At 46.7% G+C, this 27,767-nt stretch overlaps 1 protein-coding gene across 4 annotated transcripts; it reads right to left on the bottom strand.

Annotated features, from left to right (window-relative positions):
* Window positions 1–23,976, bottom strand: LOC121540658 (calponin homology domain-containing protein DDB_G0272472-like). 4 transcript variants are annotated; one of them, XM_045217641.1, is made up of 12 exons: window positions 23,782–23,976; window positions 15,886–15,936; window positions 15,715–15,786; window positions 14,422–14,796; window positions 13,858–13,929; window positions 6,359–6,733; window positions 5,141–5,212; window positions 3,407–3,781; window positions 2,744–3,118; window positions 2,180–2,251; window positions 241–309; window positions 1–129 (listed from the first exon to the last, which is right to left on the bottom strand). In XM_045217641.1, exons 3-11 carry the CDS (start codon window positions 15,776–15,778, stop codon window positions 248–250), a joined length of 1,842 nt encoding a protein of 613 aa, XP_045073576.1. In that variant the 5' UTR covers window positions 15,779–15,786; window positions 15,886–15,936; window positions 23,782–23,976; the 3' UTR covers window positions 1–129; window positions 241–247. The 4 variants fall into 4 exon arrangements, with proteins under 4 accessions (XP_045073576.1, XP_045073574.1, XP_045073575.1 ...); XM_045217639.1 differs by lacking the exon at window positions 23,782–23,976 and adding an exon at window positions 16,038–16,293; XM_045217640.1 differs by lacking the exons at window positions 13,858–13,929; window positions 23,782–23,976 and adding an exon at window positions 16,038–16,293.
* Between the last annotated feature and the right edge of the window lie 3,791 nt (window positions 23,977–27,767).

The raw sequence follows: 27,767 nt of genomic DNA, 5'->3' as shown, positions 1-27,767 counted from the left end.
TTATTTTATAATGCTTGAAGAATTTTATATAGAAATGGATATAGAAAACAAGGGAAAGCATGAGAATGAATTTCAGAAAATATTTGTAAAATTGCAGAGGTCACTTGTTAGCAAGGAAAACGTCAGGAGCTGAAAAAATACAAAAAGGTATTATTGTTAGAATCATGTAATACTGTGTGTCAAACAAACTTCAGTCATCAGCTTTAACATTCTCTGAGTTGTAACATTCTCCTCTCTTACCTATGCATTATGCCTTCGTTTTTCTGCACACAAGGGTTTTCAAGAATGTAGCCAAGCGATTTTTCCCAGCTGCAAATATAGAGACATCAGAGAGAGAGAGAGGGAGAGAGAGAGAGAGAGAGAGAGAGAGAGAGAGAGAGAGAGAGAGAGAGAGAGAGAGAGAGAGAGAGAGAGAGAGAGAGAGAGAGAGAGAGAGAGAGAGAGAGAGAGAGAGAGAGAGAGAGAGAGAGAGAGAGAGAGGGAGGGAGGGAGGGAGGGAGGGAGGGAGGAGGGAGAGAGAGAGAGAGAGAGAGAGAGAGAGAGAGAGAGAGAGAGAGAGAGAGAGAGAGAGAGAGAGAGAGAGAGAGAGAGAGAGAGAGAGAGAGAGAGAGAGAGAGAGAGAGAGAGAGAGAGAGAGAGAGAGAGAGAGAGAGAGAGAGAGAGAGAGAGAGAGAGAGAGAGAGAGAGAGAGAGAGAGAGAGAGAGAGAGAGAGAGAGAGAGAGAGAGAGAGAGAGAGAGAGAGAGAGAGAGAGAGAGAGAGAGAGAGAGAGAGAGAGAGAGAGAGAGAGAGAGAGAGAGAGAAGCTTTGACTATATACAGACTCAGTGAGCATAGCATTGCTATTGAGAGAGACCGCCGTAGGCACTGCCCACAAAATGAGGTGTAATCCCTCAGATTACACAGACCCACAAAGAATGTTGAACTATTTGCCCATCGTTACAACACTATATATAGACGTAATATGACATTTGAAATGTCTTTATTCTTTTGGAACTTCTGAGTGTAATGTTTACTGTTAATATTTATTGTTTATTTCTCTTTTGTTTACTACCTACTTCACTTGCTTTGACAATGTTAACATACGTTTCCCATGCCAATAAAGCCCTTAAATTGAAATTGAATTGAGAGAGAGAGAGAGAGAGACCACATTTACACCCCTCCACACTCTAATTGACAAACAAGTCAACCAAAACAAAGGCAAAATCTACTCGTGCTTTGTAGACTTCAAGAAAGCATTTGATTCAATTTTGCACTAAGGTATTTTATTACAAACGAATAGTAAGTGGTATTGGAGGGAAAACATATGATGTTATTAAATCAATGTACACTAAAAACAACTTAAAATCGGCAACAAGCCGAGACTTCTTCTCTCAGGGACGTGGAGTGAAACAGGGCTGCCCAATAAGTGCAACACTATTTAACCTCTATGAATTGGCAAAAACATTAGAAGAATCGGCAGCACCTGGTCTCACCCTACACAACACTGAAATCAAGTGTATGCTGTACGCAGATGACCTGGTGCAACTGTCTCCCACTTAGGAGGGGTTACAGCAGCATCTAGATCATCTGCACAGGTTCTGTCAGACCTGGGCTCTGACCTTTAATCTAAAAAAAAACGAATATAATGATATTCAAAAAAAAGGTCAGGAAATCAGGATGACAAATATAAATTCTACGTAAATTACAAAATTACACGTATCTAGGACTAAATATCAGCAACACAGGTAGCTTTCACATGGCTGTGAATGAGCTGAGAGACAAAGCAAGAAGAGCCATTAAAAGGAATATTAAAATCGAAATTCCAATTAGAATCTGGCTCAATCAGTTATAGAACCAAGTGCTCTATATGGCAGCGAAGTATGGGGTCCGCTCTCTAATAATGAATTTCTCTCTGTCTCTCTCTCTCTGTCTCGCTCTTTCTCTATCTCTCTCTCTCTCTCTCTCTCTCTCTCTCTCTCTCTCTCTCTCTCTCTCTCTCTCTCTCTCTCTCTATGTCTCTCTGTGTCTCTCTCTGTTTCTCTCTCTCTCTCTCTCTCTCTTTCTCTGTCTCTCTCTCTTTCTCTCTCTCGTCCCTTTTTGTCTCCCTCTCTCTATATCTCTCGTCCTTTTTAGCTTTGCACTGTGTCATCAAATACTTTGTGAAAAGTCTGTCCCTCTCTATCCCCCTTCATGTTTTACCTTTGCACTTTGCTGACTGTTGATCATGCAGGTCCTTGCTCTTTAGCCCTGATGCAGTGAAAATAGAGTAATCTAAGGACAGAAAAGGAATATATATGAATGGAGATTTGATAGGACAATAACACACAGCAGTAAAAGTAGAGTTAAGTCCTATAGGCTGTTTCAATGCACCAGAGGAGTTGTCACATATAACTCAGTACCTTAGTGAGATACACTGCTGTTACTTAAATGTAATACAGTTTTATTAGCCTCCCCATGGGGATTAAGATGGCATCATCTGAGTACAACGTGATGCTAAACCACCCTGAAGGATGCAAAGCAGAAACATCTGTGTATGCTATCCCTCATGCAGTGAAAAAGACAAAAACAAAAACAAAAAAAATGACATCAGCTTTATGCGACATCTTTTTGAGTGCGGACCATCACACTTCATTGCTTATTTGAATTTAAGGGTTTTACGCACCAACCTAACTTTAGGGAGAGCGCGAGGGTGCTCTTTTCTTTTAAACCACAGAGAATGAAATGTTTTGTGTTTGAGTCCCTTGTCACTTTGCCTGGTCCTACCTTTACATTGTGGTTGTCTGGTCTGTTTGCCTGTCAATTCCGGATTCTCTACCCTGTCCAGGTGTTCCTGTAAGGCCTTCTCATTCCTCAGCCTGCGCTGCTCTTCTTTAGACAGCACCTCCTCCTCCTTTCTCTTTCCCTCTATCTCTTTGGCCTGGTCTTTATCTCTCCTATCCTTCTGACAAGGCCCCCTTCTTCCCTCTTCTGTCATCCTCTCAAATTTGTCCATAATGAGCTCTGCATCTGTCTTTTGCGCTGTTACTTTGTCATTCCCATCTTTCTTTTGGACACTCTCACTTTTATTACTCACTTTGACCTGCAGAACCTGGGGGACCTTGGCCACGCCTTGACTGCTCGTGGAAAACACAGAGAAATCTGAGAGAGAGAGAGAGAGAGAGAGAGAGAGAGAGAGAGAGAGAGAGAGCAGAAACATCTGTGTACGCTATCCCTCATGCAGTGAAAAAGACAAAAACAAAAAAAATGACGTCAGCTTTATGCGACATCTTTTTGAGTGCGGACCATCACACTTTATTGCTTATTTGAATTTAAGGGTTTTACGCACCAACCTAACTTTAGGGAGAGCGCGATGGTGCTCTTTGCTTTTAAACCACAGAGAATGAAATGTTTTGTGTTTGAGTCCCTTGTCACTTTGCCTGGTCCTACCTTTACATTGTGGTTGTCTGGTCTGTTTGCCTGTCATTTCCGGATTCTTTACCCTGTCCAGGTGTTCCTGTAAGGCCTTCTCATTCCTCAGCCTGCGCTGCTCTTCTTTAGACAGCACATCCTCCTCCTTTCTCTTTCCCTCTATCTCTTTGGCCTGGTCTTTATCTCTCCTATCCTTCTGACAAGGCCAAATTCTCTCCTCTTCTGCCATCCTCTCAAATTTGTCCATAAGGAGCTCTGCCTCTGTCTTTGGCGCTGTTACTTTGTCATTCCCATCTTTCTTTTGGACACTCTCACTTTTATTACTCACTTTGACCTGCAGAACCTGGGGGACCTTGGCCACGCCTTGACTGCTCGTGGAAAACACAGAGAAATCTGAGAGAGAGAGAGAGAGAGAGAGAGTGTAGCTTTGACTATATACAGACTCAGTGAGTATAGCCTTGCTATTGAGAGAGACCGCCGTAGGCACTGCCCACAAAATGAGGTGTAATCCCTCAGATTACACAGACCCACAAAGAATGTTGAACTATTTGCCCATCGTTACAACACTGTATATAGACGTAATATGACATTTGAAATGTCTTTATTCTTTTGGAACTTCTGAGTGTAATGTTTACTGTTAATATTTATTGTTTATTTCTCTTTTGTTTACTACCTACTTCACTTGCTTTGACAATGTTAACATACGTTTCCCATGCCAATAAAGCCCTTAAATTGAAATTGAATTGAGAGAGAGAGAGAGAGAGAGAGAGAGAGAGACCACATTTACACCCTCCACACTCTAATTGACAAACAAGTCAACCAAAACAAAGGCAAAATCTACTCGTGCTTTGTAGACTTCAAGAAAGCATTTGATTCAATTTTGCACTAAGGTATTTTATTACAAACGAATAGTAAGTGGTATTGGAGGGAAAACATATGATGTTATTAAATCAATGTACACTAAAAACAACTTAAAATCGGCAACAAGCCGAGACTTCTTCTCTCAGGGACGTGGAGTGAAACAGGGCTGCCCAATAAGTGCAACACTATTTAACCTCTATGAATTGGCAAAAACATTAGAAGAATCGGCAGCACCTGGTCTCACACTACACAACACTGAAATCAAGTGTCTGCTGTACGCAGATGACCTGGTGCAACTGTCTCCCACTTAGGAGGGGTTACAGCAGCATCTAGATCATCTGCACAGGTTCTGTCAGACCTGGGCTCTGACCGTTAATCTAAAAAAAAACGAATATAATGATATTCCAAAAAAAGGTCAGGAAATCAGGATGACAAATATACATTCTATTTGGACACAGTTCTATTAGAACACACCAAAAATTACACGTATCTAGGACTAAATATCAGCAACACAGGTAGCTTTCACATGGCTGTGAATGAGCTGAGAGACAAAGCAAGAAGAGCCATTAAAAGGAATATTAAAATCGAAATTCCAATTAGAATCTGGCTCAATCAGTTATAGAACCAAGTGCTCTATATGGCAGCGAAGTATGGGGTCCGCTCTCTAATAATGAATTTCTCTCTGTCTCTCTCTCTCTGTCTCTCTCTCTCTCTCTCTCTCTCTCTCTCTCTCTCTGTGTCTCTCTCTCTGTCTCTCTGTCTCTCTCTCTTTCTCTCTCTCGTCCTTTTTTGTCTCCCTCTCTCTAGATCTCTCGTCCTTTTTATCTTTGCACTGTGTCATCAAATACTTTGTGAAAAGTCTGTCCCTCTCTATCCCCCTTCATGTTTTACCTTTGCATTTTGCTGACTGTTGATCATGCGGGTCCTTGCTCTTTAGCCCTGATGCAGTGAAAATAGAGTAATCTAAGGACAGAAAAGGAATATATATGAATGGAGATTTGATAGGACAATAACACACAGCAGTAAAAGTAGAGTTAAGTCCTATAGGCTGTTTCAATGCACCAGAGGAGTAGTCACACATAACTCAGTACCTTAGTGAGATACACTGCTGTTACTTAAATGTAATACAGTTTTATTAGCCTCCCCATGGGGATTAAGATGGCATCGTCTGAGTACAACGTGATGCTAAACCACCCTGAAGGATGCAAAGCAGAAACATCTGTGTACGCTATCCCTCATGCAGTGAAAAAGACAAAAACAAAAACAAAAAAATGACGTCAGCTTTATGCGACATCTTTTTGAGTGCGGACCATCACACTTTATTGCTTATTTGAATTTAAGGGTTTTACGCACCAACCTAACTTTAGGGAGAGCGCGAGGGTGCTCTTTGCTTTTAAACCACAGAGAATGAAATGTTTTGTGTTTGAGTCCCTTGTCACTTTGCCTGGTCCTACCTTTACATTGTGGTTGTCTGGTCTGTTTGCCTGTCAATTCCGGATTCTCTACCCTGTCCAGGTGTTCCTGTAAGGCCTTCTCATTCCTCAGCCTGCGCTGCTCTTCTTTAGACAGCACCTCCTCCTCCTTTCTCTTTCCCTCTATCTCTTTGGCCTGGTCTTTATCTCTCCTATCCTTCTGACAAGGCCCCCCTTCTCCCCCTCTTCTGTCATCCTCTCAAATTTGTCCATAATGAGCTCTGCATCTGTCTTTGGCGCTGTTACTTTGTCATTCCCATCTTTCTTTTGAACACTCTCACTTTTATTACTCACTTTGACCTGCAGAACCTGGGGGACCTTGGCCACGCCTTGACTGCTCGTGGAAAACACAGAGAAATCTGAGAGAGAGAGAGAGAGAGAGAGAGAGAGAGCAGAAACATCTGTGTACGCTATCCCTCATGCAGTGAAAAAAACAAAAACAAAAAACAAAAAAATTACGTCAGCTTTATGCGACATCTTTTTGAGTGCGGACCATCACACTTTATTGCTTATTTGAATTTAAGGGTTTTACGCACCAACCTAACTTTAGGGAGAGCGCGATGGTGCTCTTTGCTTTTAAACCACAGAGAATGAAATGTTTTGTGTTTGAGTCCCTTGTCACTTTGCCTGGTCCTACCTTTACATTGTGGTTGTCTGGTCTGTTTGCCTGTCATTTCCGGATTCTTTACCCTGTCCAGGTGTTCCTGTAAGGCCTTCTCATTCCTCAGCCTGCGCTGCTCTTCTTTAGACAGCACATCCTCCTCCTTTCTCTTTCCCTCTATCTCTTTGGCCTGGTCTTTATCTCTCCTATCCTTCTGACAAGGCCAAATTCTCTCCTCTTCTGCCATCCTCTCAAATTTGTCCATAAGGAGCTCTGCCTCTGTCTTTGGCGCTGTTACTTTGTCATTCCCATCTTTCTTTTGGACACTCTCACTTTTATTACTCACTTTGACCTGCAGAACCTGGGGGACCTTGGCCACGCCTTGACTGCTCGTGGAAAACACAGAGAAATCTGAGAGAGAGAGAGAGAGAGAGAGAGTGTAGCTTTGACTATATACAGACTCAGTGAGTATAGCCTTGCTATTGAGAGAGACCGCCGTAGGCACTGCCCACAAAAATGAGGTGTAATCCCTCAGATTACACAGACCCACAAAGAATGTTGAACTATTTGCCCATCGTTACAACACTGTATATAGACGTAATATGACATTTGAAATGTCTTTATTCTTTTGGAACTTCTGAGTGTAATGTTTACTGTTAATATTTATTGTTTATTTCTCTTTTGTTTACTACCTACTTCACTTGCTTTGACAATGTTAACATACGTTTCCCATGCCAATAAAGCCCTTAAATTGAAATTGAATTGAGAGAGAGAGAGAGAGAGAGAGAGAGAGAGACCACATTTACACCCTCCACACTCTAATTGACAAACAAGTCAACCAAAACTGTCATGAGCCTCTCACTCCACCGGGTTACCACCTTAATTTTCTTCCACTCTGCTCACCACTCTCTCTACTCAGCCTAACTAGCTCCACCTGTCCCTGCTCTGCTCTGCTCTAATTACTCTGCCCACTACCTCTCCCAGTATTTAAGGCCCTGTCTTTCAGCTCTCCGGTGTCAGATCGTCTGCAAAGCTCACACCCGGAACCTGTTTGCTCGCGCTTCTGGCTCACCCTGGTTTTGTGACCCCGGACCTGCCTGATTTTTGGATACTCTTCTGCCCCAGGAGATCCAGACCTGCTTCTGCCATAACGACTCCTGACTACTCTTCAATCCCGGTAACTCTGACCAGCCTTCTGCCTTGCTACTACGTATTTCGGATTTCCCTTGAACTGTACTGCTGCCTTGTTTCATTCCGCCCTGTTGTGTCTGTGTCTCCCCTCCCCCAGGACTTCTGGACCACCCACCACCGGCTTCATAGGACGCATCGCTGCCACTGGGGGGGGCACAGACCCAGCACATTGGACGGGATCCCTGTTACCCCTGGAGCCTTCATTCACTCCCTACTTCCCTTTTCCCTTAAGTTTTAATAAACTTTCTGGTGTGACGCAATTGTGGTCCTCTGGTCGTCTGTCTGAACCGTGACAGTACGATCTGACCATTATGGACTCAGCGCACACTTTCCCCGACATGGAAACCGATGAGCATGAGCAGCAGTTCCAGCAGCAGCAACAACAACTCGCCATGATCATTCAACTCCTCACCAACCTTACCCCAGCCAGTCTGCCCACCAGCCCTGCCCCCGAGTTACCTGCCCCGGTCATTGCAGCCGCTGCTCCGAACCCAAGATTGGAAACCCCGAGCGGTTCAACGGCGATTCAACCCAGGTCCGGCCATTCCTGACTAGCTGCCGACTTCAGTTCTCCTTGCAGCCAAGGACCTTCGCCACGGAGGGGGCTAAAGTTGGGTATGCCATCACTCACCTGACGGGCCGAGCTCGACTCTGGGGAACAGCAGAGTTCGAACGTCAAACCCCCGCATGTGCAACCTTCGACCTGTTTGCTGAGGAGATGCTGAAGGTGTTTGACCTGGATTCACCAACCGCAGAGGCGTCTCGTGAACTGTTCAGTATTCGACAAGGCAGACGTACAGTCGCAGACCATTCCATCGACTTCCGAACCCTGGCTAGGCGAAGTTCTTGGAACACACCATCGTTGGTGGGCAGCGTTCTTCCATAGTTTGGCTGACTATATCAAGGACGAGTTGGTCTCCCATGAACTGCCTTCCACTCTTGATGAAGCCATCGCACTGACTGTCAGGATCGACAGAAGGATACAGACCCGTCGTCGTGAGAGGGGGCGCCAAGGTCCACCTACTACCGGCATTCGGAGAGATCCGACTGGGCTCCTGTCATCTACTGCCACTCACCCAGGTCAGCTTGATCAGTCTGAGCCTATGGAGATTGGGCGAGCCTCTCTCACTCCTGCAGAGCGCCAGCGCCGCTTCACCTCAAACCTCTGCCTCTATTGTGGAGGTGATGGACATCGTGTGGTAACCTGCCCTTTAAAGGGCCGAAGCTCACCGGGCATAGGGGAGTCCGGTTGAGTTCAATGACCATCCAGTCCTCCGACCGCAAACCCCTGCTGCAAGTTCACCTCCGCCTCTCTGACTCAACTCACACCCTGGCTGCTCTGGTGGATTCTGGCGCCGAAGCCAACATAATGGACATCAAGCTGGCACGCCAACTGGGACTGGAGAACCTCCGTTTGACACCTCCTATTCCTGCCCGGGCACTGGACGGACACTTACTCGGATCGGTCACTCATGTCACGGCCCCGGTCTCGATGGGTCTGTCCGAAACCATCAAGAAACTATCCAGTTTCACCTGCTCCCCTCTCCAGGCCAACCCCTCATCCTGGGTTACCCATGGCTCCGCCGGCACAACCCCTCAGCTCGACTGGGTGACCGGGGTGATCAGGGAGTGGGGAGAGGACTGCCACCGAACCTGCCTGCTTGCTGCCGCACTACCCCCTCGGCCAGTACCTACTAACTCCGCTCCTGACCTCTCCAATGTCCCAGAATGCTACCATGGTCTCAGAGAGGTGTTTAACAAAGCAAGAGCCACATCTCTGCCCCCTCACCGGACCGTACGACTGTGCCATCGACCTCCTCCCTGGAACAGCCCCTCCAAAGGGTCGTCTTTATTCGTTGTCTGCTCCTGAAAGAAAGTCCATGGAGGACTACATCAATGGCTCTCTGTCCGCAGGGATTAATCCGTTCATCTTCATCTCCTGCTGGTGCTGGCTTCTTCTTTGTGGGGAAGAAGGACGGATCTCTTCGCCCCCTGCATCGACTACAGGGGACTCAACGACATCACAGTGAAAAACCGTTACCCTCTGCCTCTGCTCACCTCTGCTTTTGAGTTGCTCCAGGAGCCACTGTTTTTACCAAGTTGGATCTCAGAAACGCTTACCACCTAGTGCGGATCCGGGAGGGAGATGAATGGAAAACCACATTCAATACACCAACAGGCCACTACGAGTATCTGGTTATGCCTTTTGGCCTCACCAATGCTCCTGCTGTGTTCCAGGCTCTAGTGAATGATGTACTGCGGGACATGTTAAACAAGTTTGTCTTCGTTTACCTGGAGGACATCTTAATCTACTCCAGAAACCTGTCTGAACACACCCGCCATGTCCAGCAAGTCCTTCATCGTCTTCTGGAGAATTCCCTCTACGCCAAGGCAGAGAAATGTGAGTTTCACGTCAAGACAGTGGCCTTCCTGGGGTACATAGTGGCAGAGGAAGTATCCAAATGGATCCTGCCAAAGTATCAGCAGTCACTTCATGGCCAGTTCCGGAGAACAGAAAGAAGCTGCAACAGTTTCTGGGGTTTGCTAACTTCTATAGAAAGTTTATCCGGAACTACAGTACCGTTGCTGCCCCTCTCACTGCTCTAACCAGCACCAAGCAACCCTTCACCTGGACCCCAGCAGCCGACAAAGCCTTCAGTACCCTCAAGGTGAGGTTCACCTCCGCTCCCATCCTCCAGATGCCTGATGTGGACCGGCAATTCATTGTGGAGGTGGACGCCTCGGATGTGGGGAGTTGGTGCTGTGATTTCTCAGTGGGCTGCGGAGGATAGGAAGCTCCATCCCTGTGCCTTTTCTCACGTCGGTTGTCCCCCTCTGAGTGCAATTACGACATAGGGAACCGTGAGCTGCTGGCTGTGAAGCTTGCCTTGGAGGAGTGGCGTCACTGGCTGGAGGGGTCCACCATTCCATTTCTCGTTTGGACCGATCATAAGAACTTGGAGTACATCCGCACGGCCAAACGGTTGAACTCCAGGCAGTCCCGCTGGGCCCTGTTCTTCACCAGGTTTAATTTCACTCTGTCATACCGGCCTGGATCGCAACACCAAGCCAGACGCCCTCTCCCGTCAATTCCAGAAGGATGACACCCCCTCCAAGGACCCTGTGTCGATTCTGCCAAGTCCCTGCATCGTTGCAGCTCTGACCTGGGCTGTTGAGGAACAGGTGCTGGAGGCTCTCCGTAACCAGCCAGGTCCCAGCACTTGCCCAGCTGACCGCCTTTTTGTCCCCGAGACCTGAGGTCCCAGGTCGTTCAGTGGGGACATGACTCCCGCCTAGCTTGTCACCCTGGCTCCACCCGCACTTACAACCTGCTCGCCCAGAGGTTCTGGTGGCCCTCTCTGAGAAAGGATGTACGGGAATTCGTCCAAGCCTGCCCCATCTGCAACCAACACAAGTCGTCCTGCCAGCCCCCAGCCGGATTGCTGCAGCCCCTGCCTGTGCCCAGACGTCCCTGGTCTCACATCGCCCTTGACTTTGTCACGGGGCTGCCCCCCTTCAAGTGGCATGACCGTCATTCTCACCATAGTTGACCGTTTCAGCAAGATGGCACACTTCATTCCCCTCCCCAAGCTCCCAACCGCCAAGGAGACCGCCCAGGTGGTCCTGGAACACGTCTTCCGGATCCACGGACTGCCAAAGGATGTAGTTTCTGACCGTGGTCCACAATTCTCCTCCGCTTTTTGGAAGGAGTTCTGTCACCTGCTGGGAGCCACAGTCAGTCTGACTTCCGGATTCCATCCCCAATCCAATGGGCAGTCAGAGCGGGCTAATCAGGAGCTCGAGAAGGCACTGCGATGCATGACTTCACGCAACCCCCACTCCTGGTCGCAGCAATTGACATGGGTGGAGTACGCACACAATTCTCTGACCTGCTCTGCCATCGGTATGTCCCCTTTCCAATGTGTTTATGGATACCAGCCTCCTCTATTTGCCAGCCAGGAAGAGGAGGTTACTTGCCCATCTGCACTTGCTTTTGCCCGTCGATGTCGCCGCACCTGGTCACAAGCCCGAGCCACCTCCTCAGATCCGTTGCCAGCTACACTACCGGGGCCAACCGTCGGAGAATTCCTGCTCCCACCTACCATGTTGGTCAAAGGGTGTGGTTGTCATCGAAGAACCTGCCACTCAGGGTGGAGTCGCAGAAGCTGGCACCTCGGTTCATTGGCCCATTCCCTATCATAAGAGTGATTAGCCCAACTGCTGTCCGGCTCCAACTGCCTAATTCCCTGAGGGTACACCCCACTTTCCATGTGTCTAAGATTAAGCCCATCCATGAGAGTCCGCTGGTCCCTGCTGCGCCTTGTCCTCCTCCTCCACGGCTCGTCGATGGTGGTCTGGTTTACACCGTCCGCCGCCTGCTTCGGTCCAGACGGAGGGGTAGGGGCCTCCAGTACCTCATTGACTGGGAGGGCTATGGACCTGAGGGAAAGGACCTGGGTGCCAGCTAGTCGGATTGTGGATAGGACTCTCATCACCGCTTTCCACCAACGGCATCCTGATCAACCTGCAATCCGTAGGCCGCCCCAGAGGGTCCCTAACCGTCCTGCCCGCTCGGCTTCCTGTCCTGTGCCTGATCCTGTCTCGGGACCTGTCCCATCTCCCGACCACGGCCCTCCGGCTTCCTCCGAGGATGAGGACGTTCACTCGGACCGTTCGGAGGAGTTCTAGCCCTCCTCCGGCTCCCCTCCTCCCGCCCGGCGTGGTGTTGCTCTTGGGACTTCTGGGGCCGTCCCTTGGGGGGGGGGTTCTGTCATGAGCCTCTCACTCCACCGGGTTACCACCTTAATTTTCTTCCACTCTGCTCACCACTCTCTCTACTCAGCCTAACTAGCTCCACCTGTCCCTGCTCTGCTCTGCTCTAATTACTCTGCCCACTACCTCTCCCAGTATTTAAGGCCCTGTCTTTCAGCTCTCCGGTGTCAGATCGTCTGCAAAGCTCACACCCGGAACCTGTTTGCTCGCGCTTCTGGCTCACCCTGGTTTTGTGACCCCGGACCTGCCTGATTTTTGGATACTCTTCTGCCCCAGGAGATCCAGACCTGCTTCTGCCATAACGACTCCTGACTACTCTTCAATCCCGGTAACTCTGACCAGCCTTCTGCCTTGCTACTACGTATTTCGGATTTCCCTTGAACTGTACTGCTGCCTTGTTTCATTCCGCCCTGTTGTGTCTGTGTCTCCCCTCCCCCAGGACTTCTGGACCACCCACCACCGGCTTCATAGGACGCATCGCTGCCACTGGGGGGGGCACAGACCCAGCACATTGGACGGGATCCCTGTTACCCCTGGAGCCTTCATTCACTCCCTACTTCCCTTTTCCCTTAAGTTTTAATAAACTTTCTGGTGTGACGCAATTGTGGTCCTCTGGTCGTCTGTCTGAACCGTGACACAAAACAAAGGCAAAATCTACTCGTGCTTTGTAGACTTCAAGAAAGCATTTGATTCAATTTTGCACTAAGGTATTTTATTACAAACGAATAGTAAGTGGTATTGGAGGGAAAACATATGATGTTATTAAATCAATGTACACTAAAAACAACTTAAAATCGGCAACAAGCCGAGACTTCTTCTCTCAGGGACGTGGAGTGAAACAGGGCTGCCCAATAAGTGCAACACTATTTAACCTCTATGAATTGGCAAAAACATTAGAAGAATCGGCAGCACCTGGTCTCACACTACACAACACTGAAATCAAGTGTCTGCTGTACGCAGATGACCTGGTGCAACTGTCTCCCACTTAGGAGGGGTTACAGCAGCATCTAGATCATCTGCACAGGTTCTGTCAGACCTGGGCTCTGACCGTTAATCTAAAAAAAAAACGAATATAATGATATTCCAAAAAAGGTCAGGAAATCAGGATGACAAATATACATTCTATTTGGACACAGTTCTATTAGAACACACCAAAAATTACACGTATCTAGGACTAAATATCAGCAACACAGGTAGCTTTCACATGGCTGTGAATGAGCTGAGAGACAAAGCAAGAAGAGCCATTAAAAGGAATATTAAAATCGAAATTCCAATTAGAATCTGGCTCAATCAGTTATAGAACCAAGTGCTCTATATGGCAGCGAAGTATGGGGTCCGCTCTCTAATAATGAATTTCTCTCTGTCTCTCTCTCTCTGTCTCTCTCTCTCTGTCTCTCTCTCTCTCTCTCTCTCTCTGTGTCTCTCTCTCTGTCTCTCTGTCTCTCTCTCTTTCTCTCTCTCGTCCTTTTTTGTCTCCCTCTCTCTAGATCTCTCGTCCTTTTTATCTTTGCACTGTGTCATCAAATACTTTGTGAAAAGTCTGTCCCTCTCTATCCCCCTTCATGTTTTACCTTTGCATTTTGCTGACTGTTGATCATGCGGGTCCTTGCTCTTTAGCCCTGATGCAGTGAAAATAGAGTAATCTAAGGACAGAAAAGGAATATATATGAATGGAGATTTGATAGGACAATAACACACAGCAGTAAAAGTAGAGTTAAGTCCTATAGGCTGTTTCAATGCACCAGAGGAGTAGTCACACATAACTCAGTACCTTAGTGAGATACACTGCTGTTACTTAAATGTAATACAGTTTTATTAAGCCTCCCCATGGGGATTAAGATGGCATCGTCTGAGTACAACGTGATGCTAAACCACCCTGAAGGATGCAAAGCAGAAACATCTGTGTACGCTATCCCTCATGCAGTGAAAAAGACAAAAACAAAAACAAAAAAATGACGTCAGCTTTATGCGACATCTTTTTGAGTGCGGACCATCACACTTTATTGCTTATTTGAATTTAAGGGTTTTACGCACCAACCTAACTTTAGGGAGAGCCCGAGGGTGCTCTTTGCTTTTAAACCACAGAGAATGAAATGTTTTGTGTTTGAGTCCCTTGTCACTTTGCCTGGTCCTACCTTTACATTGTGGTTGTCTGGTCTGTTTGCCTGTCAATTCCGGATTCTCTACCCTGTCCAGGTGTTCCTGTAAGGCCTTCTCATTCCTCAGCCTGCGCTGCTCTTCTTTAGACAGCACCTCCTCCTCCTTTCTCTTTCCCTCTATCTCTTTGGCCTGGTCTTTATCTCTCCTATCCTTCTGACAAGGCCCCCTTCTCCCCTCTTCTGTCATCCTCTCAAATTTGTCCATAATGAGCTCTGCATCTGTCTTTGGCGCTGTTACTTTGTCATTCCCATCTTTCTTTTGGACACTCTCACTTTTATTACTCACTTTGACCTGCAGAACCTGGGGGATCTTGGCCACGCCTTGACTGCTCGTGGAAAACACAGAGAATTCTGAGAGAGAGAGAGAGAGAGAGAGAGAGAGAGAGAGAGAGAGAGAGAGAGAGAGAGAGAGAGAGAGAGAGAGAGAGAGAGAGAGAGAGAGAGAGAGAGAGAGAGATGTTGATTCAACGTCATCACATAAAAACAAATTTGGGTGGAAAGATGGGTGATTCAACCAGAAAACTCCACTGATATCAGACAGCTAAATGCGTCGTTAGATTATTTTTTGTCCTTCCGCGTCACTTTCTACACAGAAGACATCCGCTAAACATAGAATCAAGCTGTTTATCTGTCTCTCTGTGACTGACGATAACTTCGGCAGGAAGTTGACTACAAATAAAAAGTTGCCAATATCTTTGCAATTCAACAAGCAAAGGATAAAATTATGCTTCAACTGAAAACCGAGATGACTGCATTAGAAAATAAATCCAGTTGGCTGTATAGGCCTATATTTCAATCATATTGAAATCAATTTCATGTTCAGTCAATTTACTCTTATTTGTAGGCTACACTGTCTGTAATTTTTACCTCAATATATTTCATGATGTGTAACAACATGTGCGCACTGATGGGCCAAATGAATCTGTGATTTAGTGCATTATTATAGGGTAAGCATTAGAATAAGCCGCCTCAATATTTGCAGCCATAAGGTGGTAATGGCTCTCTAGGAGCTGATCCGTCATCAGTATTGTGGAATAATTATAATGTTAAGGTAAGATTTAAATGGAGAAATCTGATCAGAGAGCAGCCCTGCCTTTCTTTCGATCAGTATCGAGACCTACTCCAATGACGCACTTAGTGAACGTTCTCTCTGCGTGGTGTTTTGGGAAACGCATGTGACATCTTCGGCCATTATAAAAACGATACATGGTTAAAACACTAGTAAGCTTAAGTTCCATCGCTAACAGGAAACCGGGCCCTGGTCTTTACCTTTGCACTTTGCTGGCTGGTCCTTCTGAGGGTTCAGAGTCTTTGACTCAGTTGCAGTAACCATGGAGACATCTGACAAGACAAAGGAAAATGGAAGATGTTAATACCACACTCCATGTGTGCAGTTGTATAACACTTTCAATGTACAAAAGAACTGTAAACTAAGATGACCTTTGCACTGGGTCTGTTTGACCTCAGCACCAGCTGAGAAGATGGAGGAATCTGGGAGAGAGGGAGTTGGGAAACAGACAGTATAAGTTAAGGTGTTGAAGCTAACCTCACATATCACACTTTATTCTCTGTCTATTCCCTCTCCTTTTTACCTTTGACCTCCAGCTCTCTCATTTGTTTCTCCATGTGTGTCATATTTTCTTCTGCACTTAGTCTCTTTTCTTTCAGGAGCTCTCTCCTGTCTCCTTCCCTTGCTTCCTTCACACACTTATTTTCATCTTCCTTTCTCTCTTCCCCGTCTCTTCTTTTTCTATCGCTCAGGGTCTCCGTTAGCCTGGCTTGCTTTTTCAGCATCTGTTGTTCTTCTCCCATCTTTCTCTTTGCTTCTTCCACCTTTCTCTTTGCTTCTTCCACCTTTGTCTTTGCTTCTTCCACCGTTCTCTTTGCTTCTTCCACCTTTCTCTTTGCTTCTTCCACCTTTCTCTTTGCTTCTTCCACCTTTCTCTTTGCTTCTTCCACCGTTCTCTTTGCTTCTTCCATCATTCTCTTTGCTTCTTCCTGTTATGATTTACCAGTATTAGAACCCAAATGCAGACAAGTACACCAAGCCAGAGAAGGTTTAACAGGTTTATTTAAAATGTTCAATAGTCCAGGTTTCCAATAATAGGGGAAGAGCAAGTCCAGGTTACAGGGAGGGTAACAGATCCAGGTCAGGGCAGGTGTGGTACCGTAATGTCCTAGTGTCCGTGGTGAGTCCAAAAGAGAGGTCCGGTAGTGGAGAGCAGGATGGTGGTGGCAGGAGTGAAGCGGAGGCAGGAGTCAGGTTCAAAATATCTGGCACAGGAGAAAAAGTAAATAGAACAGGCCAAAACACAAAGAGCAAAAATAAACAGGTTGAGTCGGCAGCGAGACTAACATGGTCGTCTTGACTATGATCTGACGATGAGTGGTAAGTTTGACCGGGTCTTAAAGGCTGAGGTGATTATGGTGAATGAGCTGCAGCTGGAACCCTGACTCCCGCACACCAGACTTCACTCCTGCAATCAAGGACAGACAGAGGGGGAGGGAGAGAGCAGAGAGAGAGCTACCTAGCAGCAGTAGGCCTAACAGTACCCCCCCCTCTACGGACGCCACCTGGCGCCGACGGGGTTATCTCGGGATGTAACCTATGAAACTCTCGGACCAGAGCAGGATCCACAATGCAAGCTCCTGGGCACCCAGGAACGTTCCTCAGGACCATAACCCTCCCAATCCACCAGGTACTGGAAACCACGACCCCGGCGAACATCCAGAAGTCGCCGGACAGTGTGAGCCGGACCCCCACCCACGATCCTGGGCGGAGGAGGGGACGAGAGGGCGGGCACAGAGGGCTAACCGACACAGGCTTAATCTGGGAAACATGAAAGGTGGAATGAACCCGTAGGGGAGGCAGGAAGCTGTAGCTTAACCGCGCAGGGGTTAACAATAGACAGTATCTTGAACGGTCCTATAAAACGAGGCGCCATCTTCTTAGACTCCACCTTCAATGGAAGGTCCCGTGACTTCAGCCATACCTCTTGACCAGGAGAGTAACCGGGAGCCTGGGACCGGTGACCGGTTGGCTTGCCTCTGCATGTACGCCGAAGCTCGGGACAGAGCTACCCTGGCCTTCCTCCAGACCTTGAAGCAGCGGCGCATGTGGGACTGCACCGAGGGTACCGCCAGTTCCCTCTCTTGAGAAGGGAACAGGGGAGGTTGATAACCCAGAGCACACAGAAAAGGAGACAAACCAGAGGAAGCGTTAGTCAAGGTGTTATGAGCATATTCCACCCAGGGGAGCATGGAGCTCCATGACCCAGGGTTAGACCCTGTGACACAGCGAAGAGCGGTCTCCATCTCCTGGTTCGCTCTCTCGGCTTGCCCGTTGGTCTGGGGGTGATATCCAGAGGACAGGCTGGATGTAATGCCCAAAGCTTTTACAAAAGCTTTCCACACCTGGGAGACAAACTGGGGACCCCTGTCAGAGACAATATCCGTGGGTAGACCATGAGAGCGGAACACATGTTCAACCAAAAATATCAGCCGTCTCTCTGGCAGTGAGCAGTTTAGGTAGGGCCAAAAATGAGCGAACTTAGAAAACGATCAATCACCGTAAGAATTACAGTCTTTCCAGACGAGGGGGAAGTCCAGTGACAAAATCCATGGCGATATGCGACCAGGGCCGGCTGGGTATAGGTAGAGGTCGTAGATGACCAGCGCTGGCCTGGGTGGAGTTCTTACTTCGTGCACATACCGTACAAGCAGCAATGAAGGCTCGAGTGTCCGCCTCCATCGTGGCCCACCAGAACTTCCGTCGCACAAAGTCAAGGGTCCGCGAAACTCCAGGGTGACAGGTAAGGGGAGACGAGTGAGCCCACTGAAGTACCTGGGAGCGAGCAGACTCAGGGACAAACATCCGGTTAGGAGGACCCCTCCCAGGGTCAGCTTGATGATGTTGAGCCTGTCTAACAATCCCCTCGATGTCACATGTGACGACCGCAATACTGCAGGTAGGAGGCAAAATGGGTTCAGGGTTACTACCAGTATCAACAGCCGAATGAACACGAGACAGGGCGTCAGGCTTGACGTTGCGTGACCCAGGACGGTAAGACAGAGAAAAATTGAATCTCCCAAAAAATAGTGCCCACCTGGCTTGACGGGGGTTGAGCTGCTTCGCTGACTGGAGGTAAGCCAGATTCTTATGATCCGTCCAAACGATGAAGGGTTGTTCCGCCCCCTCCAACCAATGTCGCCACTCCTCGAGAGCCAGCTTAACGGCGAGCAGTTCACGATTGCCAACATCATAATTCCTCTCTGCCTGAGAAAGTTTCCTTGAGAGAAAAGCACAGGGATGCAGTTTGTTATCTTCAGGAGAACGCTGTGACAACACCGCACCTACCCCAGTGTCGGATGCATCCACCTCCACGACAAACTGGCGGTCGGGGGTCCGGCTGCATCAGAATGGGAGCGAGGCGAAGCGATGTTTCCAGTTCTTCGAACGCTGATTCGGCCCCTTCATTCCAAGCGAACGGTCGTGAGATGGAGGTGAGAGCGGTGAGTGGCGCCGCAATGCGGCTGTAGTCCTTGATGAACCTCCTATAGAAGTTCCGCAAACCCCAGAAATTGTTGAAGTTGTTTGCGGGTAGAGGGGCTGGCCAGTCCGTGACAGCAGAGATCTTAGCTGGGTCCATCCGCAACTCCCCCTGAGCGATGATGTAACCCAAAAAAGAGGTCTCAGACACATGAAATTCACATTTCTCCATCTTCACAAACAGTTTGTTCTCCAACAACCTTTGCAACACCTGGCGCACATGCAGTTCATGTTCCTGGGAGGACTCTGAGAAAATCAAGATATCATCCAGATAGACAAAAACAAACCGATTCAACATGTCCCGAAGGACATCATTGACTAGTGCCTGAAAAACAGCAGGGGCATTAGACAACCCAAAAGGCATAACCAGATACTCAAAATGTCCCAAGGGTGTGTTGAAGGCAGTCTTCCATTCATCACCTTTACGAATGCGCATCAGGTGATACGCATTTCGTAGATCCAGTTTCGTAAAGATGGTAGCACCATGAAGGAGGGAAAAAGCAGAATTAATCAAAGGCAGAGAATACTTGTTCTTAATGGTGATGTTGTTAAGTCCACGGTAATCAATACAGGGTCTGAGGGTCTTATCCTTCTTAGCAACAAAAAAGAATCCCGCTCCTACAGGTGACGAGGAAGGACGCATAATACCTGCCGCCAAGAGTCCCGAATGTAGTTCTCCATAGCCTCCGTCTCCGGCCGGGAGAGATTGTACAGGCGACTGCTGGGGAGCGGGCTCCTGGCTGGAGGTCAATGGCACAGTCGTAAGGCCGGTGAGGAGGAAGAGAAGTAGCTCTGTGTTTGCAGAAAACGGATGCCAGGTCATGATACACGTCAGGAACATTAGAAAGATCCATGGACTCCAGTGGAGGTCGAGGCACAGTACTGGCAGGAGTCAGAGCAGAACACAAACAATTCACATGACAAAATGTGCTCCATGAAACAATTCTACCTGTCACCCAATCAATGTGTGGATTGTGTCTTATGAGCCAGGGATACCAAGGACCAGAGGGGTCTGTGGGCAGTCGATAATATGGAATTGAATGTTCTCCTGATGATTTCCCGACACTCTAAGACAAACAGGAACAGTCTGATGGGTAATATGGGTCAACAATTGTCCATTCAGACCCTTAGCCTGCAGCGGACAGTCCATAGGAACAGTCTCCAAATCCATTTGTTGAGCCCACTCTCTATCCAAAAGCTTTGCGTCTGCACCAGAGTCAATCAGCGCACTAACAGAGAGATTCTGGAACTGCCACTGGAGGGATGCCTGGAGCAGAATGCGGGAGAAGAGGAAGAATCCGCTGCTCGGCTCACCAAAACTTCTCCCATTAATGATGAGCCGGCCCTTTTCCCCGGACGAACTGGGCAGGAAGGAACGAAATGACCAGCTTCTCCACAATCACAGGCAGACCCGAGCCTGAATGCGACGTGCACGCTCCTCTGAGGACAACCGTGCACGACCCACCTCCATGGCCCGGGTTCAGTGCTCCTCGTATCGACTTCGGGAAGACACGGCTTTCTCCGTAGGGAAGATGCGGGGAGGAGTTTGTTGATGACAGACAGGTTGCTTGGAACTAACACTCCTCTCCCGGCGGCGCTCCCAAATCCGATTATCCAACCTGATGGTGAGTGAAATAAGATTATCCAGCGTAGGCGATTCATCATATGACACCAATTCATCTTTTAAAGTCTCAGACAAAGCATTGATGAACACTCCTTGTAATGCCTCGTCATTCCAACCACTCACTGCTGCTAAAGTCCGAAACTCCACTGCCATCTCCGCCACACTGCGAGCCCCCTGCCGAAGAGAAAACAACCGTTTCGCAGCCTCCTTGCCTCGTGCGGGGGTGGTCAAAACCTTCCTCATCTCAGTGGTGAAGGCAACGTAAGCGTTGCAAATGTCCGACTGACTCTCCCAGACCGCGGATCCCCAGGCACGCAGCGGAACCGCTAGTAGAGTTGATAAGGTAGGCAATACGGGCTCTTTCTGAGGCGTAGGTGAGGGGCTGTTGTTCAAACACTACCGAGCATTGAGTCAAAAAAATCGCCACAGGTTCCCATGTTCCCATCATAGCGCTCTGGAGCAGGAACAAAAGGCTCTCTGATCTGGGCTGAAGGGGTAGTAAGGGGCAGACACTTGATTGGTGAGTAATTGAACCTGATTAAGCAGCACCTGACTGTCCTCAGCAATCGTCTTAAACAGGGTATCATGTTGGCCAAGTAAAATGCCCTGATTGGCTATGGCAGTCCAAATTTGAGTGCACTCTGGGGTGGTATCAAGCTACTGTCTGCTGGGTTCATGATGGTCAGATCATACTGTTATGATTTACCAGTATTAGAACCCAAATGCAGACAAGTACACCAAGCCAGAGAAGGTTTAACAGGTTTATTTAAAATGTTCAATAGTCCAGGTTTCCAATAATAGGGGAAGAGCAAGTCCAGGTTACAGGGAGGGTAACAGATCCAGGTCAGGGCAGGTGTGGTACCGTAATGTCCTAGTGTCCGTGGTGAGTCCAAAGAGAGGTCCGGTAGTGGAGAGCAGGATGGTGGTGGCAGGAGTGAAGCGGAGGCAGGAGTCAGGTTCAAAATATCTGGCACAGGAGAAAAAGTAAATAGAACAGGCCAAAACACAAAGAGCAAAAATAAACAGGTTGAGTCGGCAGCGAGACTAACATGGTCGTCTTGACTATGATCTGACGATGAGTGGTAAGTTTGACCGGGTCTTAAAGGCTGAGGTGATTATGGTGAATGAGCTGCAGCTGGAACCCTGACTCCCGCACACCAGACTTCACTCCTGCAATCAAGGACAGACAGAGGGGAGGGAGAGAGCAGAGAGAGAGCTACCTAGCAGCAGTAGGCCTAACACTTCCACCTTTCTCTTTGCTTCTTCCATCTTTCTCTTTGCTTCTTCCACCTTTCTATTTGCTTCTTCCACCTTTCTCTTTGCCTTCCTCTCTGCTTTCATCCATGCATCTTCCTTTCGGTTTTCTTCTTCCTTCCAGTAAAACTCTTTCCATTCTTCCACTCTCTTCTTTTCAGATATCTCCCACTTGTCTCTCTCCTCCTGTCTTTTCTTCTGGAGCGCCATCTGTTTCTCTACCTTTTGCCTCTCAGATTTCTCCATTAACCTCCTCCTTTCCTCCTCCATCTCTCTCTCCCTTTCCCTCATTCTAATATCCATCAACAGCAACTCTTCATCCTTCATCTGATTTATTTTTGCATGCTCCTTCTTCTCCTCCCTCTCCACTTCCTTCAACACCATCTCTCTATTCATCTCCAGAGACTGTCTCTCTATCCATATCATCTCCCCCATACAGGCCAATTGCTTCAGCAGGCCCACCTCCTTCCTTAGCAGGCCCACCTCAACATGCAAGTCGCCCTGACCAATACTGTGCACTTCCAATACGAATGAGCTCTAAAAGAGAGTTCCTAAATGTTAGCAACCTACAGGATGCTGCTAATGGAAAACAAATCCTTAAACAACCTAAAGACAGCATCGGCATCAAAATAAATTAAGAAAATCACTTTTAACAGTTCCACATTAATTTTTTACCCAATCGCCAAAGATTAATTTGACATTAACGTAAATTCCAAATTGACAGAATTTACATTTACAGTGGGGGAAAAAAGTATTTAGTCAGCCACCAATTGTGCAAGTTCTCCCACTTAAAAAGATGAGAGAGGCCTGTAATTTCATCATAGGTACACGTCAACTATGACAGACAAATTGAGAAAAAAAAATCTAGAAAATCACATTGTAGGATTTTTAATGAATTTATTTGCAAATTATGGTGGAAAATAAGTATTTGGTCACCTACAAACAAGCAAGATTTCTGGCTCTCACAGACCTGTAACTTCTTCTTTAAGAGGCTCCTCTGTCCTCCACTCGGTGCTGTCACGCCCTGGCTCTGGGGACTCTAGTATGTTGAGCCAGGGTGTGAGTTTTCATTTGTGTTTGTTCTGGTTTTGTATATCTATGTTGGCCAGGGTGGCTCCCAATCAGAGACGGCTGTAGCTCGTTGTCTCTGATTGGGAGCCATACTGTAGGTAGCCGTTAGGCATTCATTTTAGTGTGGTTTCTTGTTCCGTGTTGGTTTGTGAATGTAACCAGGGGCGTCACGTTTCGTTTTGTTTTTGTTAGTGTGATCATCAATTAATAAATATGTTCGCATTCCACGCTGCGCCTTGGTCCTCCTCTGTTCCCGACGATCGTGACAACTACTTCCCACGACTATGCATCCTGTGATTATAGTGACAGTATGTCCAATAAACATGACCTCTCAGTGTCCCTATAGCCATTCAAACTACTATTAAAGCCTTTTACCCTATGCGGTGCCTTTCATCAATGCCTACATTTCTAGTGCCTCTAACACATTATTTTGCATCTCACCATAAAACAGCCCTGTATCCAAACTAAACAAGCTGTGACCAACCAATTATGCAAACTTCTCTTTATACTATAGATTTTGTGTAAATCTTTTCAAAAATGTTTATAGTATAGTACACTATGATGTTAAATGTGTTTTAAGACAGTACTAATCAATTCAATCTCATCAGAAATCACTCTCAGGTTCGGTAATCTAGATTATACAGTAATCAGTTTAGATAAATGAATGCATACCAATATTTAACCATGAAAATATTCATTTAAACATAAGACAGGAATTTGATACTCGCAGTAGGCTACGCAAAGTGATATGAAATTCTATCATATTTGCCTAAAACCGTCCTCTCCATTATAGTAGATTCACCATAACTTTAGGAACAATTTTAGAAACATGACTTACCAATATGATGACTTTCTCCAACTAACCTTCTCTCTGAATGTTCTCCCACCTGAGATTCTGGCCTAATGGCGAGAGGATTCTATCTTCTTATGACCCCATTATGACATCACTCCAAGACGGCATTCTACTCATCCTCAATGCTTCACTATGTACAACTACAGACTCCCAGTTCATTGTAATGGGACTCTGACAAAGCTGTCATTGCTCACACAGCCGCTACATAACAGAGATGTGTTGTGTTCCAATTAAACCAATGATGCTTTGTTAGTGAGATCATTGATTATACAGTACTGGCCATTGAAGACGTTGTTTTCTTGAATGATCTACTGCAGTGACTAACTAGCACCATAGATTGATCTGCTTTGCAGCAATACATTTAGTGAGAAATGCATTCAAATCCCTTTCAACGTCCAAACTTCATGGAATTAACAAAAGCATAATTTTACAATACAGAGAAACTGTTTATGACCTGCTTGACCTCAAACGAGAGTCCAGAGAAATAAGAAAAAAATGACCTCACGCTAGGGAAGATTTGCAAACCACCTCCAGGAGAGTCTAAAGACCTACTGCACCCAATGTACTAATTACTTTTAGCAACGCAGCTGTATTTACAGTACACACACTAGCGTTGCTTTCAAATGTACTCGGTTGCACAACAACAGTCCGTGGGAAGCCAGAAGTTAAATACAATTCCATTTAAACTTAATGTGCCGGTGGGCAGGGCGGTTGGTCATTATGAGAGGGGTAATTTGAGACAAAATATCTAAAGGATAATATTATTGAACAGACTTTACAAACGTGGGTCTGTTGTAGACCCACTTCCTCTCGGCTTGAATGTATTATATGTAATGTAGCATTTAGGCCTGGGATCAAATATGGTATGACTAACCTAAAATAACCATTATAATGTCCTCGGCTACAAATGACCAATAGTGTACATTCAGCAGGCCAATGTTAAGATCTATATATCTTACAGTGACATTGTTATAGCTGTAAGTTGTCATACCAAAATGAAATGATCCTGTCATACTTATGTAATGGCTTCCCTTATAGTGGCCTGATGGGTTGACAAAGAAGACAGTTTGATATGGCAATATAAACCCACATAGGCATCAAGTTGAAGTTAGGGCAGCAGGCAATGTATTTCTATATCCCCTGTGGAGGCTGGCCACTCTCTCCCCCTTTCTCCTAGCCTGCTGCACCTCATATGACATTTTGGGAAGGATTTAACCTATTTGAAAAAAGTTGAAAGGCAACGTGGATCTACTGTGGTGTAGTTCTTCCCAGCATTGCAACCAAATCAGATTTGTATTACATATTGCCTGGAGTGATTTAAAAAGGAAAGAAAGCTCTAATCTTTACCCAAATGGTCTCCAATTATAGGCCTGATCACCCTGGACCAATGCCTGTTGGTAATTTCAGTAGAACCAAGCAACTCAAGTAGCTATTCAACCTCAAAACTACCTGGTTTTGCTATACATTCAAAACAGCAGTATAATGTGACATTTTTTATGGGCATTTAAAAATGACAGAAAATCTTTTCCAAAATGGTCTCAAATGAGCTGTACTCTCAGGCCCATGGGAGAAAGGGTTTTACTAGGCAGGGAGTGTAGAACAAGATGCATGGAGCTCCAGAGGTCACAAGGTCAATGTGGGCCTGCATGGATGTCAGCAGGGCATGAGGGAGAAGGCCCAAGTGAATAGGTGTGTCTGTGTGAGTGTGTGTGTGAGTGATGTATGTTGTTAAGCTATGGAATTAATTGTACAGCATTGGATTGGTGTTGGCATGGGGTAGAGGGAGTTTACATATACCAGTCATTTCCTTTTACCGTATTGGTCCGAATATAAGACGGCCTTTTTTCCCCTCGAAATAGGTCCAAAAAAGTCGGGTCGTCTTATATTCGGGGTCTAGTATTCAGAGCGCAGTTTCTCTTCTTCGGCGCTCCCTTTAAATGTCAATACACATTCGCGGGCACAGATGGCGCCAAAAATTCGTTCCGGACGGAGGGAAGAGGCGTCCTTAACAACCAGCCCGTTACCGGTGTTTAAAGATGGAAAGACAGGCTGACCATTTAGAGACAAGTGGCTCAAAAGTGGGCCAGGTCAATAAACAACAGCGGAGGAGCTATGATGCCAATTTCAAAATAATGGTTGTCAATAAGGCAGAGTCATCTAACAACTGCCAAGCTGCCAAGACATTCGGGGTCACTGAGTGTAATGTAAGAAGATGGCGAGCAGAAAAACAACGTCTAAAAGATGCTAACAGTCAGCGAAAATCCTTCCGTGGTCCTCAAAGTGGTCGTTTCATTGAGGTTGACCGGAGGGTTTTTGAATATGTCAGGGAAAAAAGAAGTGAGGAATGCCCATTACCAGAGCTGTCATCCAGGTTAAGGCCCTGGAAATCGCCAGAGAGCTCAACATCACTGGATTTAAAGCCAGCCTCGGCTGGTGTCGTAGGATGATGCGGCGTAATGGACTGTCACTTAGACGGAGAACGAGTTTGGCCCAACGCCTGCCGTCAGACTTCGGAGAGAAGTCTACTGTGTGAATGGATCCTGCATGCATGGGATGCTATTCCCTCACAGAGCATCATCGATGGCTTTAAAAAAATGTTGCATCTCAAATGCATTGGACGGCAGCGAGGACGACGTGCTTTGGGAGGAGCCGGTGGAAGCGGAGCAGCTGGGGGGCGATGACAGCGAGAGCGAACACAGCGGGGCAGAGGGACGTGTGTGAGGGATAGAGAGACATCGGAGGAGAAGTTTGGCGAATTTTTTGTTAAGTTTAGTTAAATGTGTGGCCTGTATTTTCTCTGTTATTTAAAAATGTTGCTTTATTATTGCTTGATATTAATTTTGAATCATACTGTACATAGTTTGCCTTTGTGTTTAATTCACTGTGTTTTTAATATTGTTATTTTAAAATAAAATGAAGTTCTTTGTTCGGCAAATCTAGTCTGCAAATCTGTTTTTCTAAATGTTTGTGTTGAAAAACGGGGGGTCGTCTTATAATCAGGGTCGTCTTATATTCGGACCAATACGGTAAATCCATGAAGGGAAGTGGACAAGTTCACACTTAGAAAGGAGATAATAGTTCCACACCTCATGTGTCCTGATAACTACAGGAATGGAACCATATTGAGGTTGGCTGCTTTCTATACGGTTTGATGGGAGAGAGAGAGAGAGAGAGAGAGAGAGCAGAGACAGAGACAGAGACAGAGACAGAGACAGAGACAGAGACAGAGAGAGAGAGAGAGAGAGAGAGAGAGAGAGAGAGAGAGAGAGGCAGAGAGAGAGAGAGACAGAGACAGAGACAGAGACAGAGACAGAGAGAGAGAGAGAGAGAGAGAGAGAGAGAGAGAGAGAGAGAGAGAGAAGAGAGAGAGAGAGAGAGAGAGAGGACATCAGGTAAAGTTCTGGAGATGAGGGAATATGTGTGCAGAAAGAAACCCTCCAGTATGGTTAACCCTAGTTAGGCCCAGTATGGACTATCAATACAAGTGACCATTTAGAATGTGACCCAGTTCAATGGGTCTTAACAGAACTGGGGGATGTCAGCCATGAAGTTGTTTAAACACAACTGGAATATAATTTGTTTGTGATTCATTGTTAATGGATTTTCCATTAGGAACACAGGGGAAAACCTAACACAACAACACACATAACACACAACCAATAAAAACAAAGGGGAGGAAAACCACTAAAGTCATTACCATATTGTCATTTTCTAACGACAGGAGAAAACATGTAAAATCTAGAAGACTACTTTAGATCTGGTCAGAAGAAGCCTAGTGCACTACGCAGGGAACAGGGAGAGATTTGGGACAGAGACAGTAACTCCTGTATGGAAATCTTCATTCTAATGACAGTGAGCAAATCTCCACCCTATTCCTATGTAGTGCACTACTTTAGATCTGATCAGAAGTAGCCTAGTGCACTACGTAGGGAACAGGGGGTGTCATTTGAGGCCAGAGTCAGTAACTCCCC

This window comes from Coregonus clupeaformis, unplaced genomic scaffold (genome assembly GCF_020615455.1).
Source record: "Coregonus clupeaformis isolate EN_2021a unplaced genomic scaffold, ASM2061545v1 scaf1161, whole genome shotgun sequence".
Taxonomy (NCBI): Eukaryota; Metazoa; Chordata; class Actinopteri; order Salmoniformes; family Salmonidae; genus Coregonus; species Coregonus clupeaformis.
Note: the sequence above shows the minus strand (reverse complement) of the source record. Positions and strands in the feature narration are given on the sequence as shown.

What these genes read in the sequence shown, in the direction of transcription:
- LOC121540658 (XM_045217639.1), bottom strand. Translation starts at nt 16,257, where the DNA reads ATGGGAGAAGAACAACAGATGCTGAAAAAGCAAGCCAGGCTAACGGAG. An exon ending in ACAGTCAGCAAAATGCAAAG is followed by an intron (nt 3,782 to 5,140) that starts GTAAAACATGAA and finishes TCTCTCTCTCAG; the next exon opens with ATTTCTCTGTGTTTTCCACG. An exon ending in ACAGTCAGCAAAGTGCAAAG is followed by an intron (nt 310 to 2,179) that starts GTAAAACATGAA and finishes CTATATTTGCAG; the next exon opens with CTGGGAAAAATCGCTTGGCT.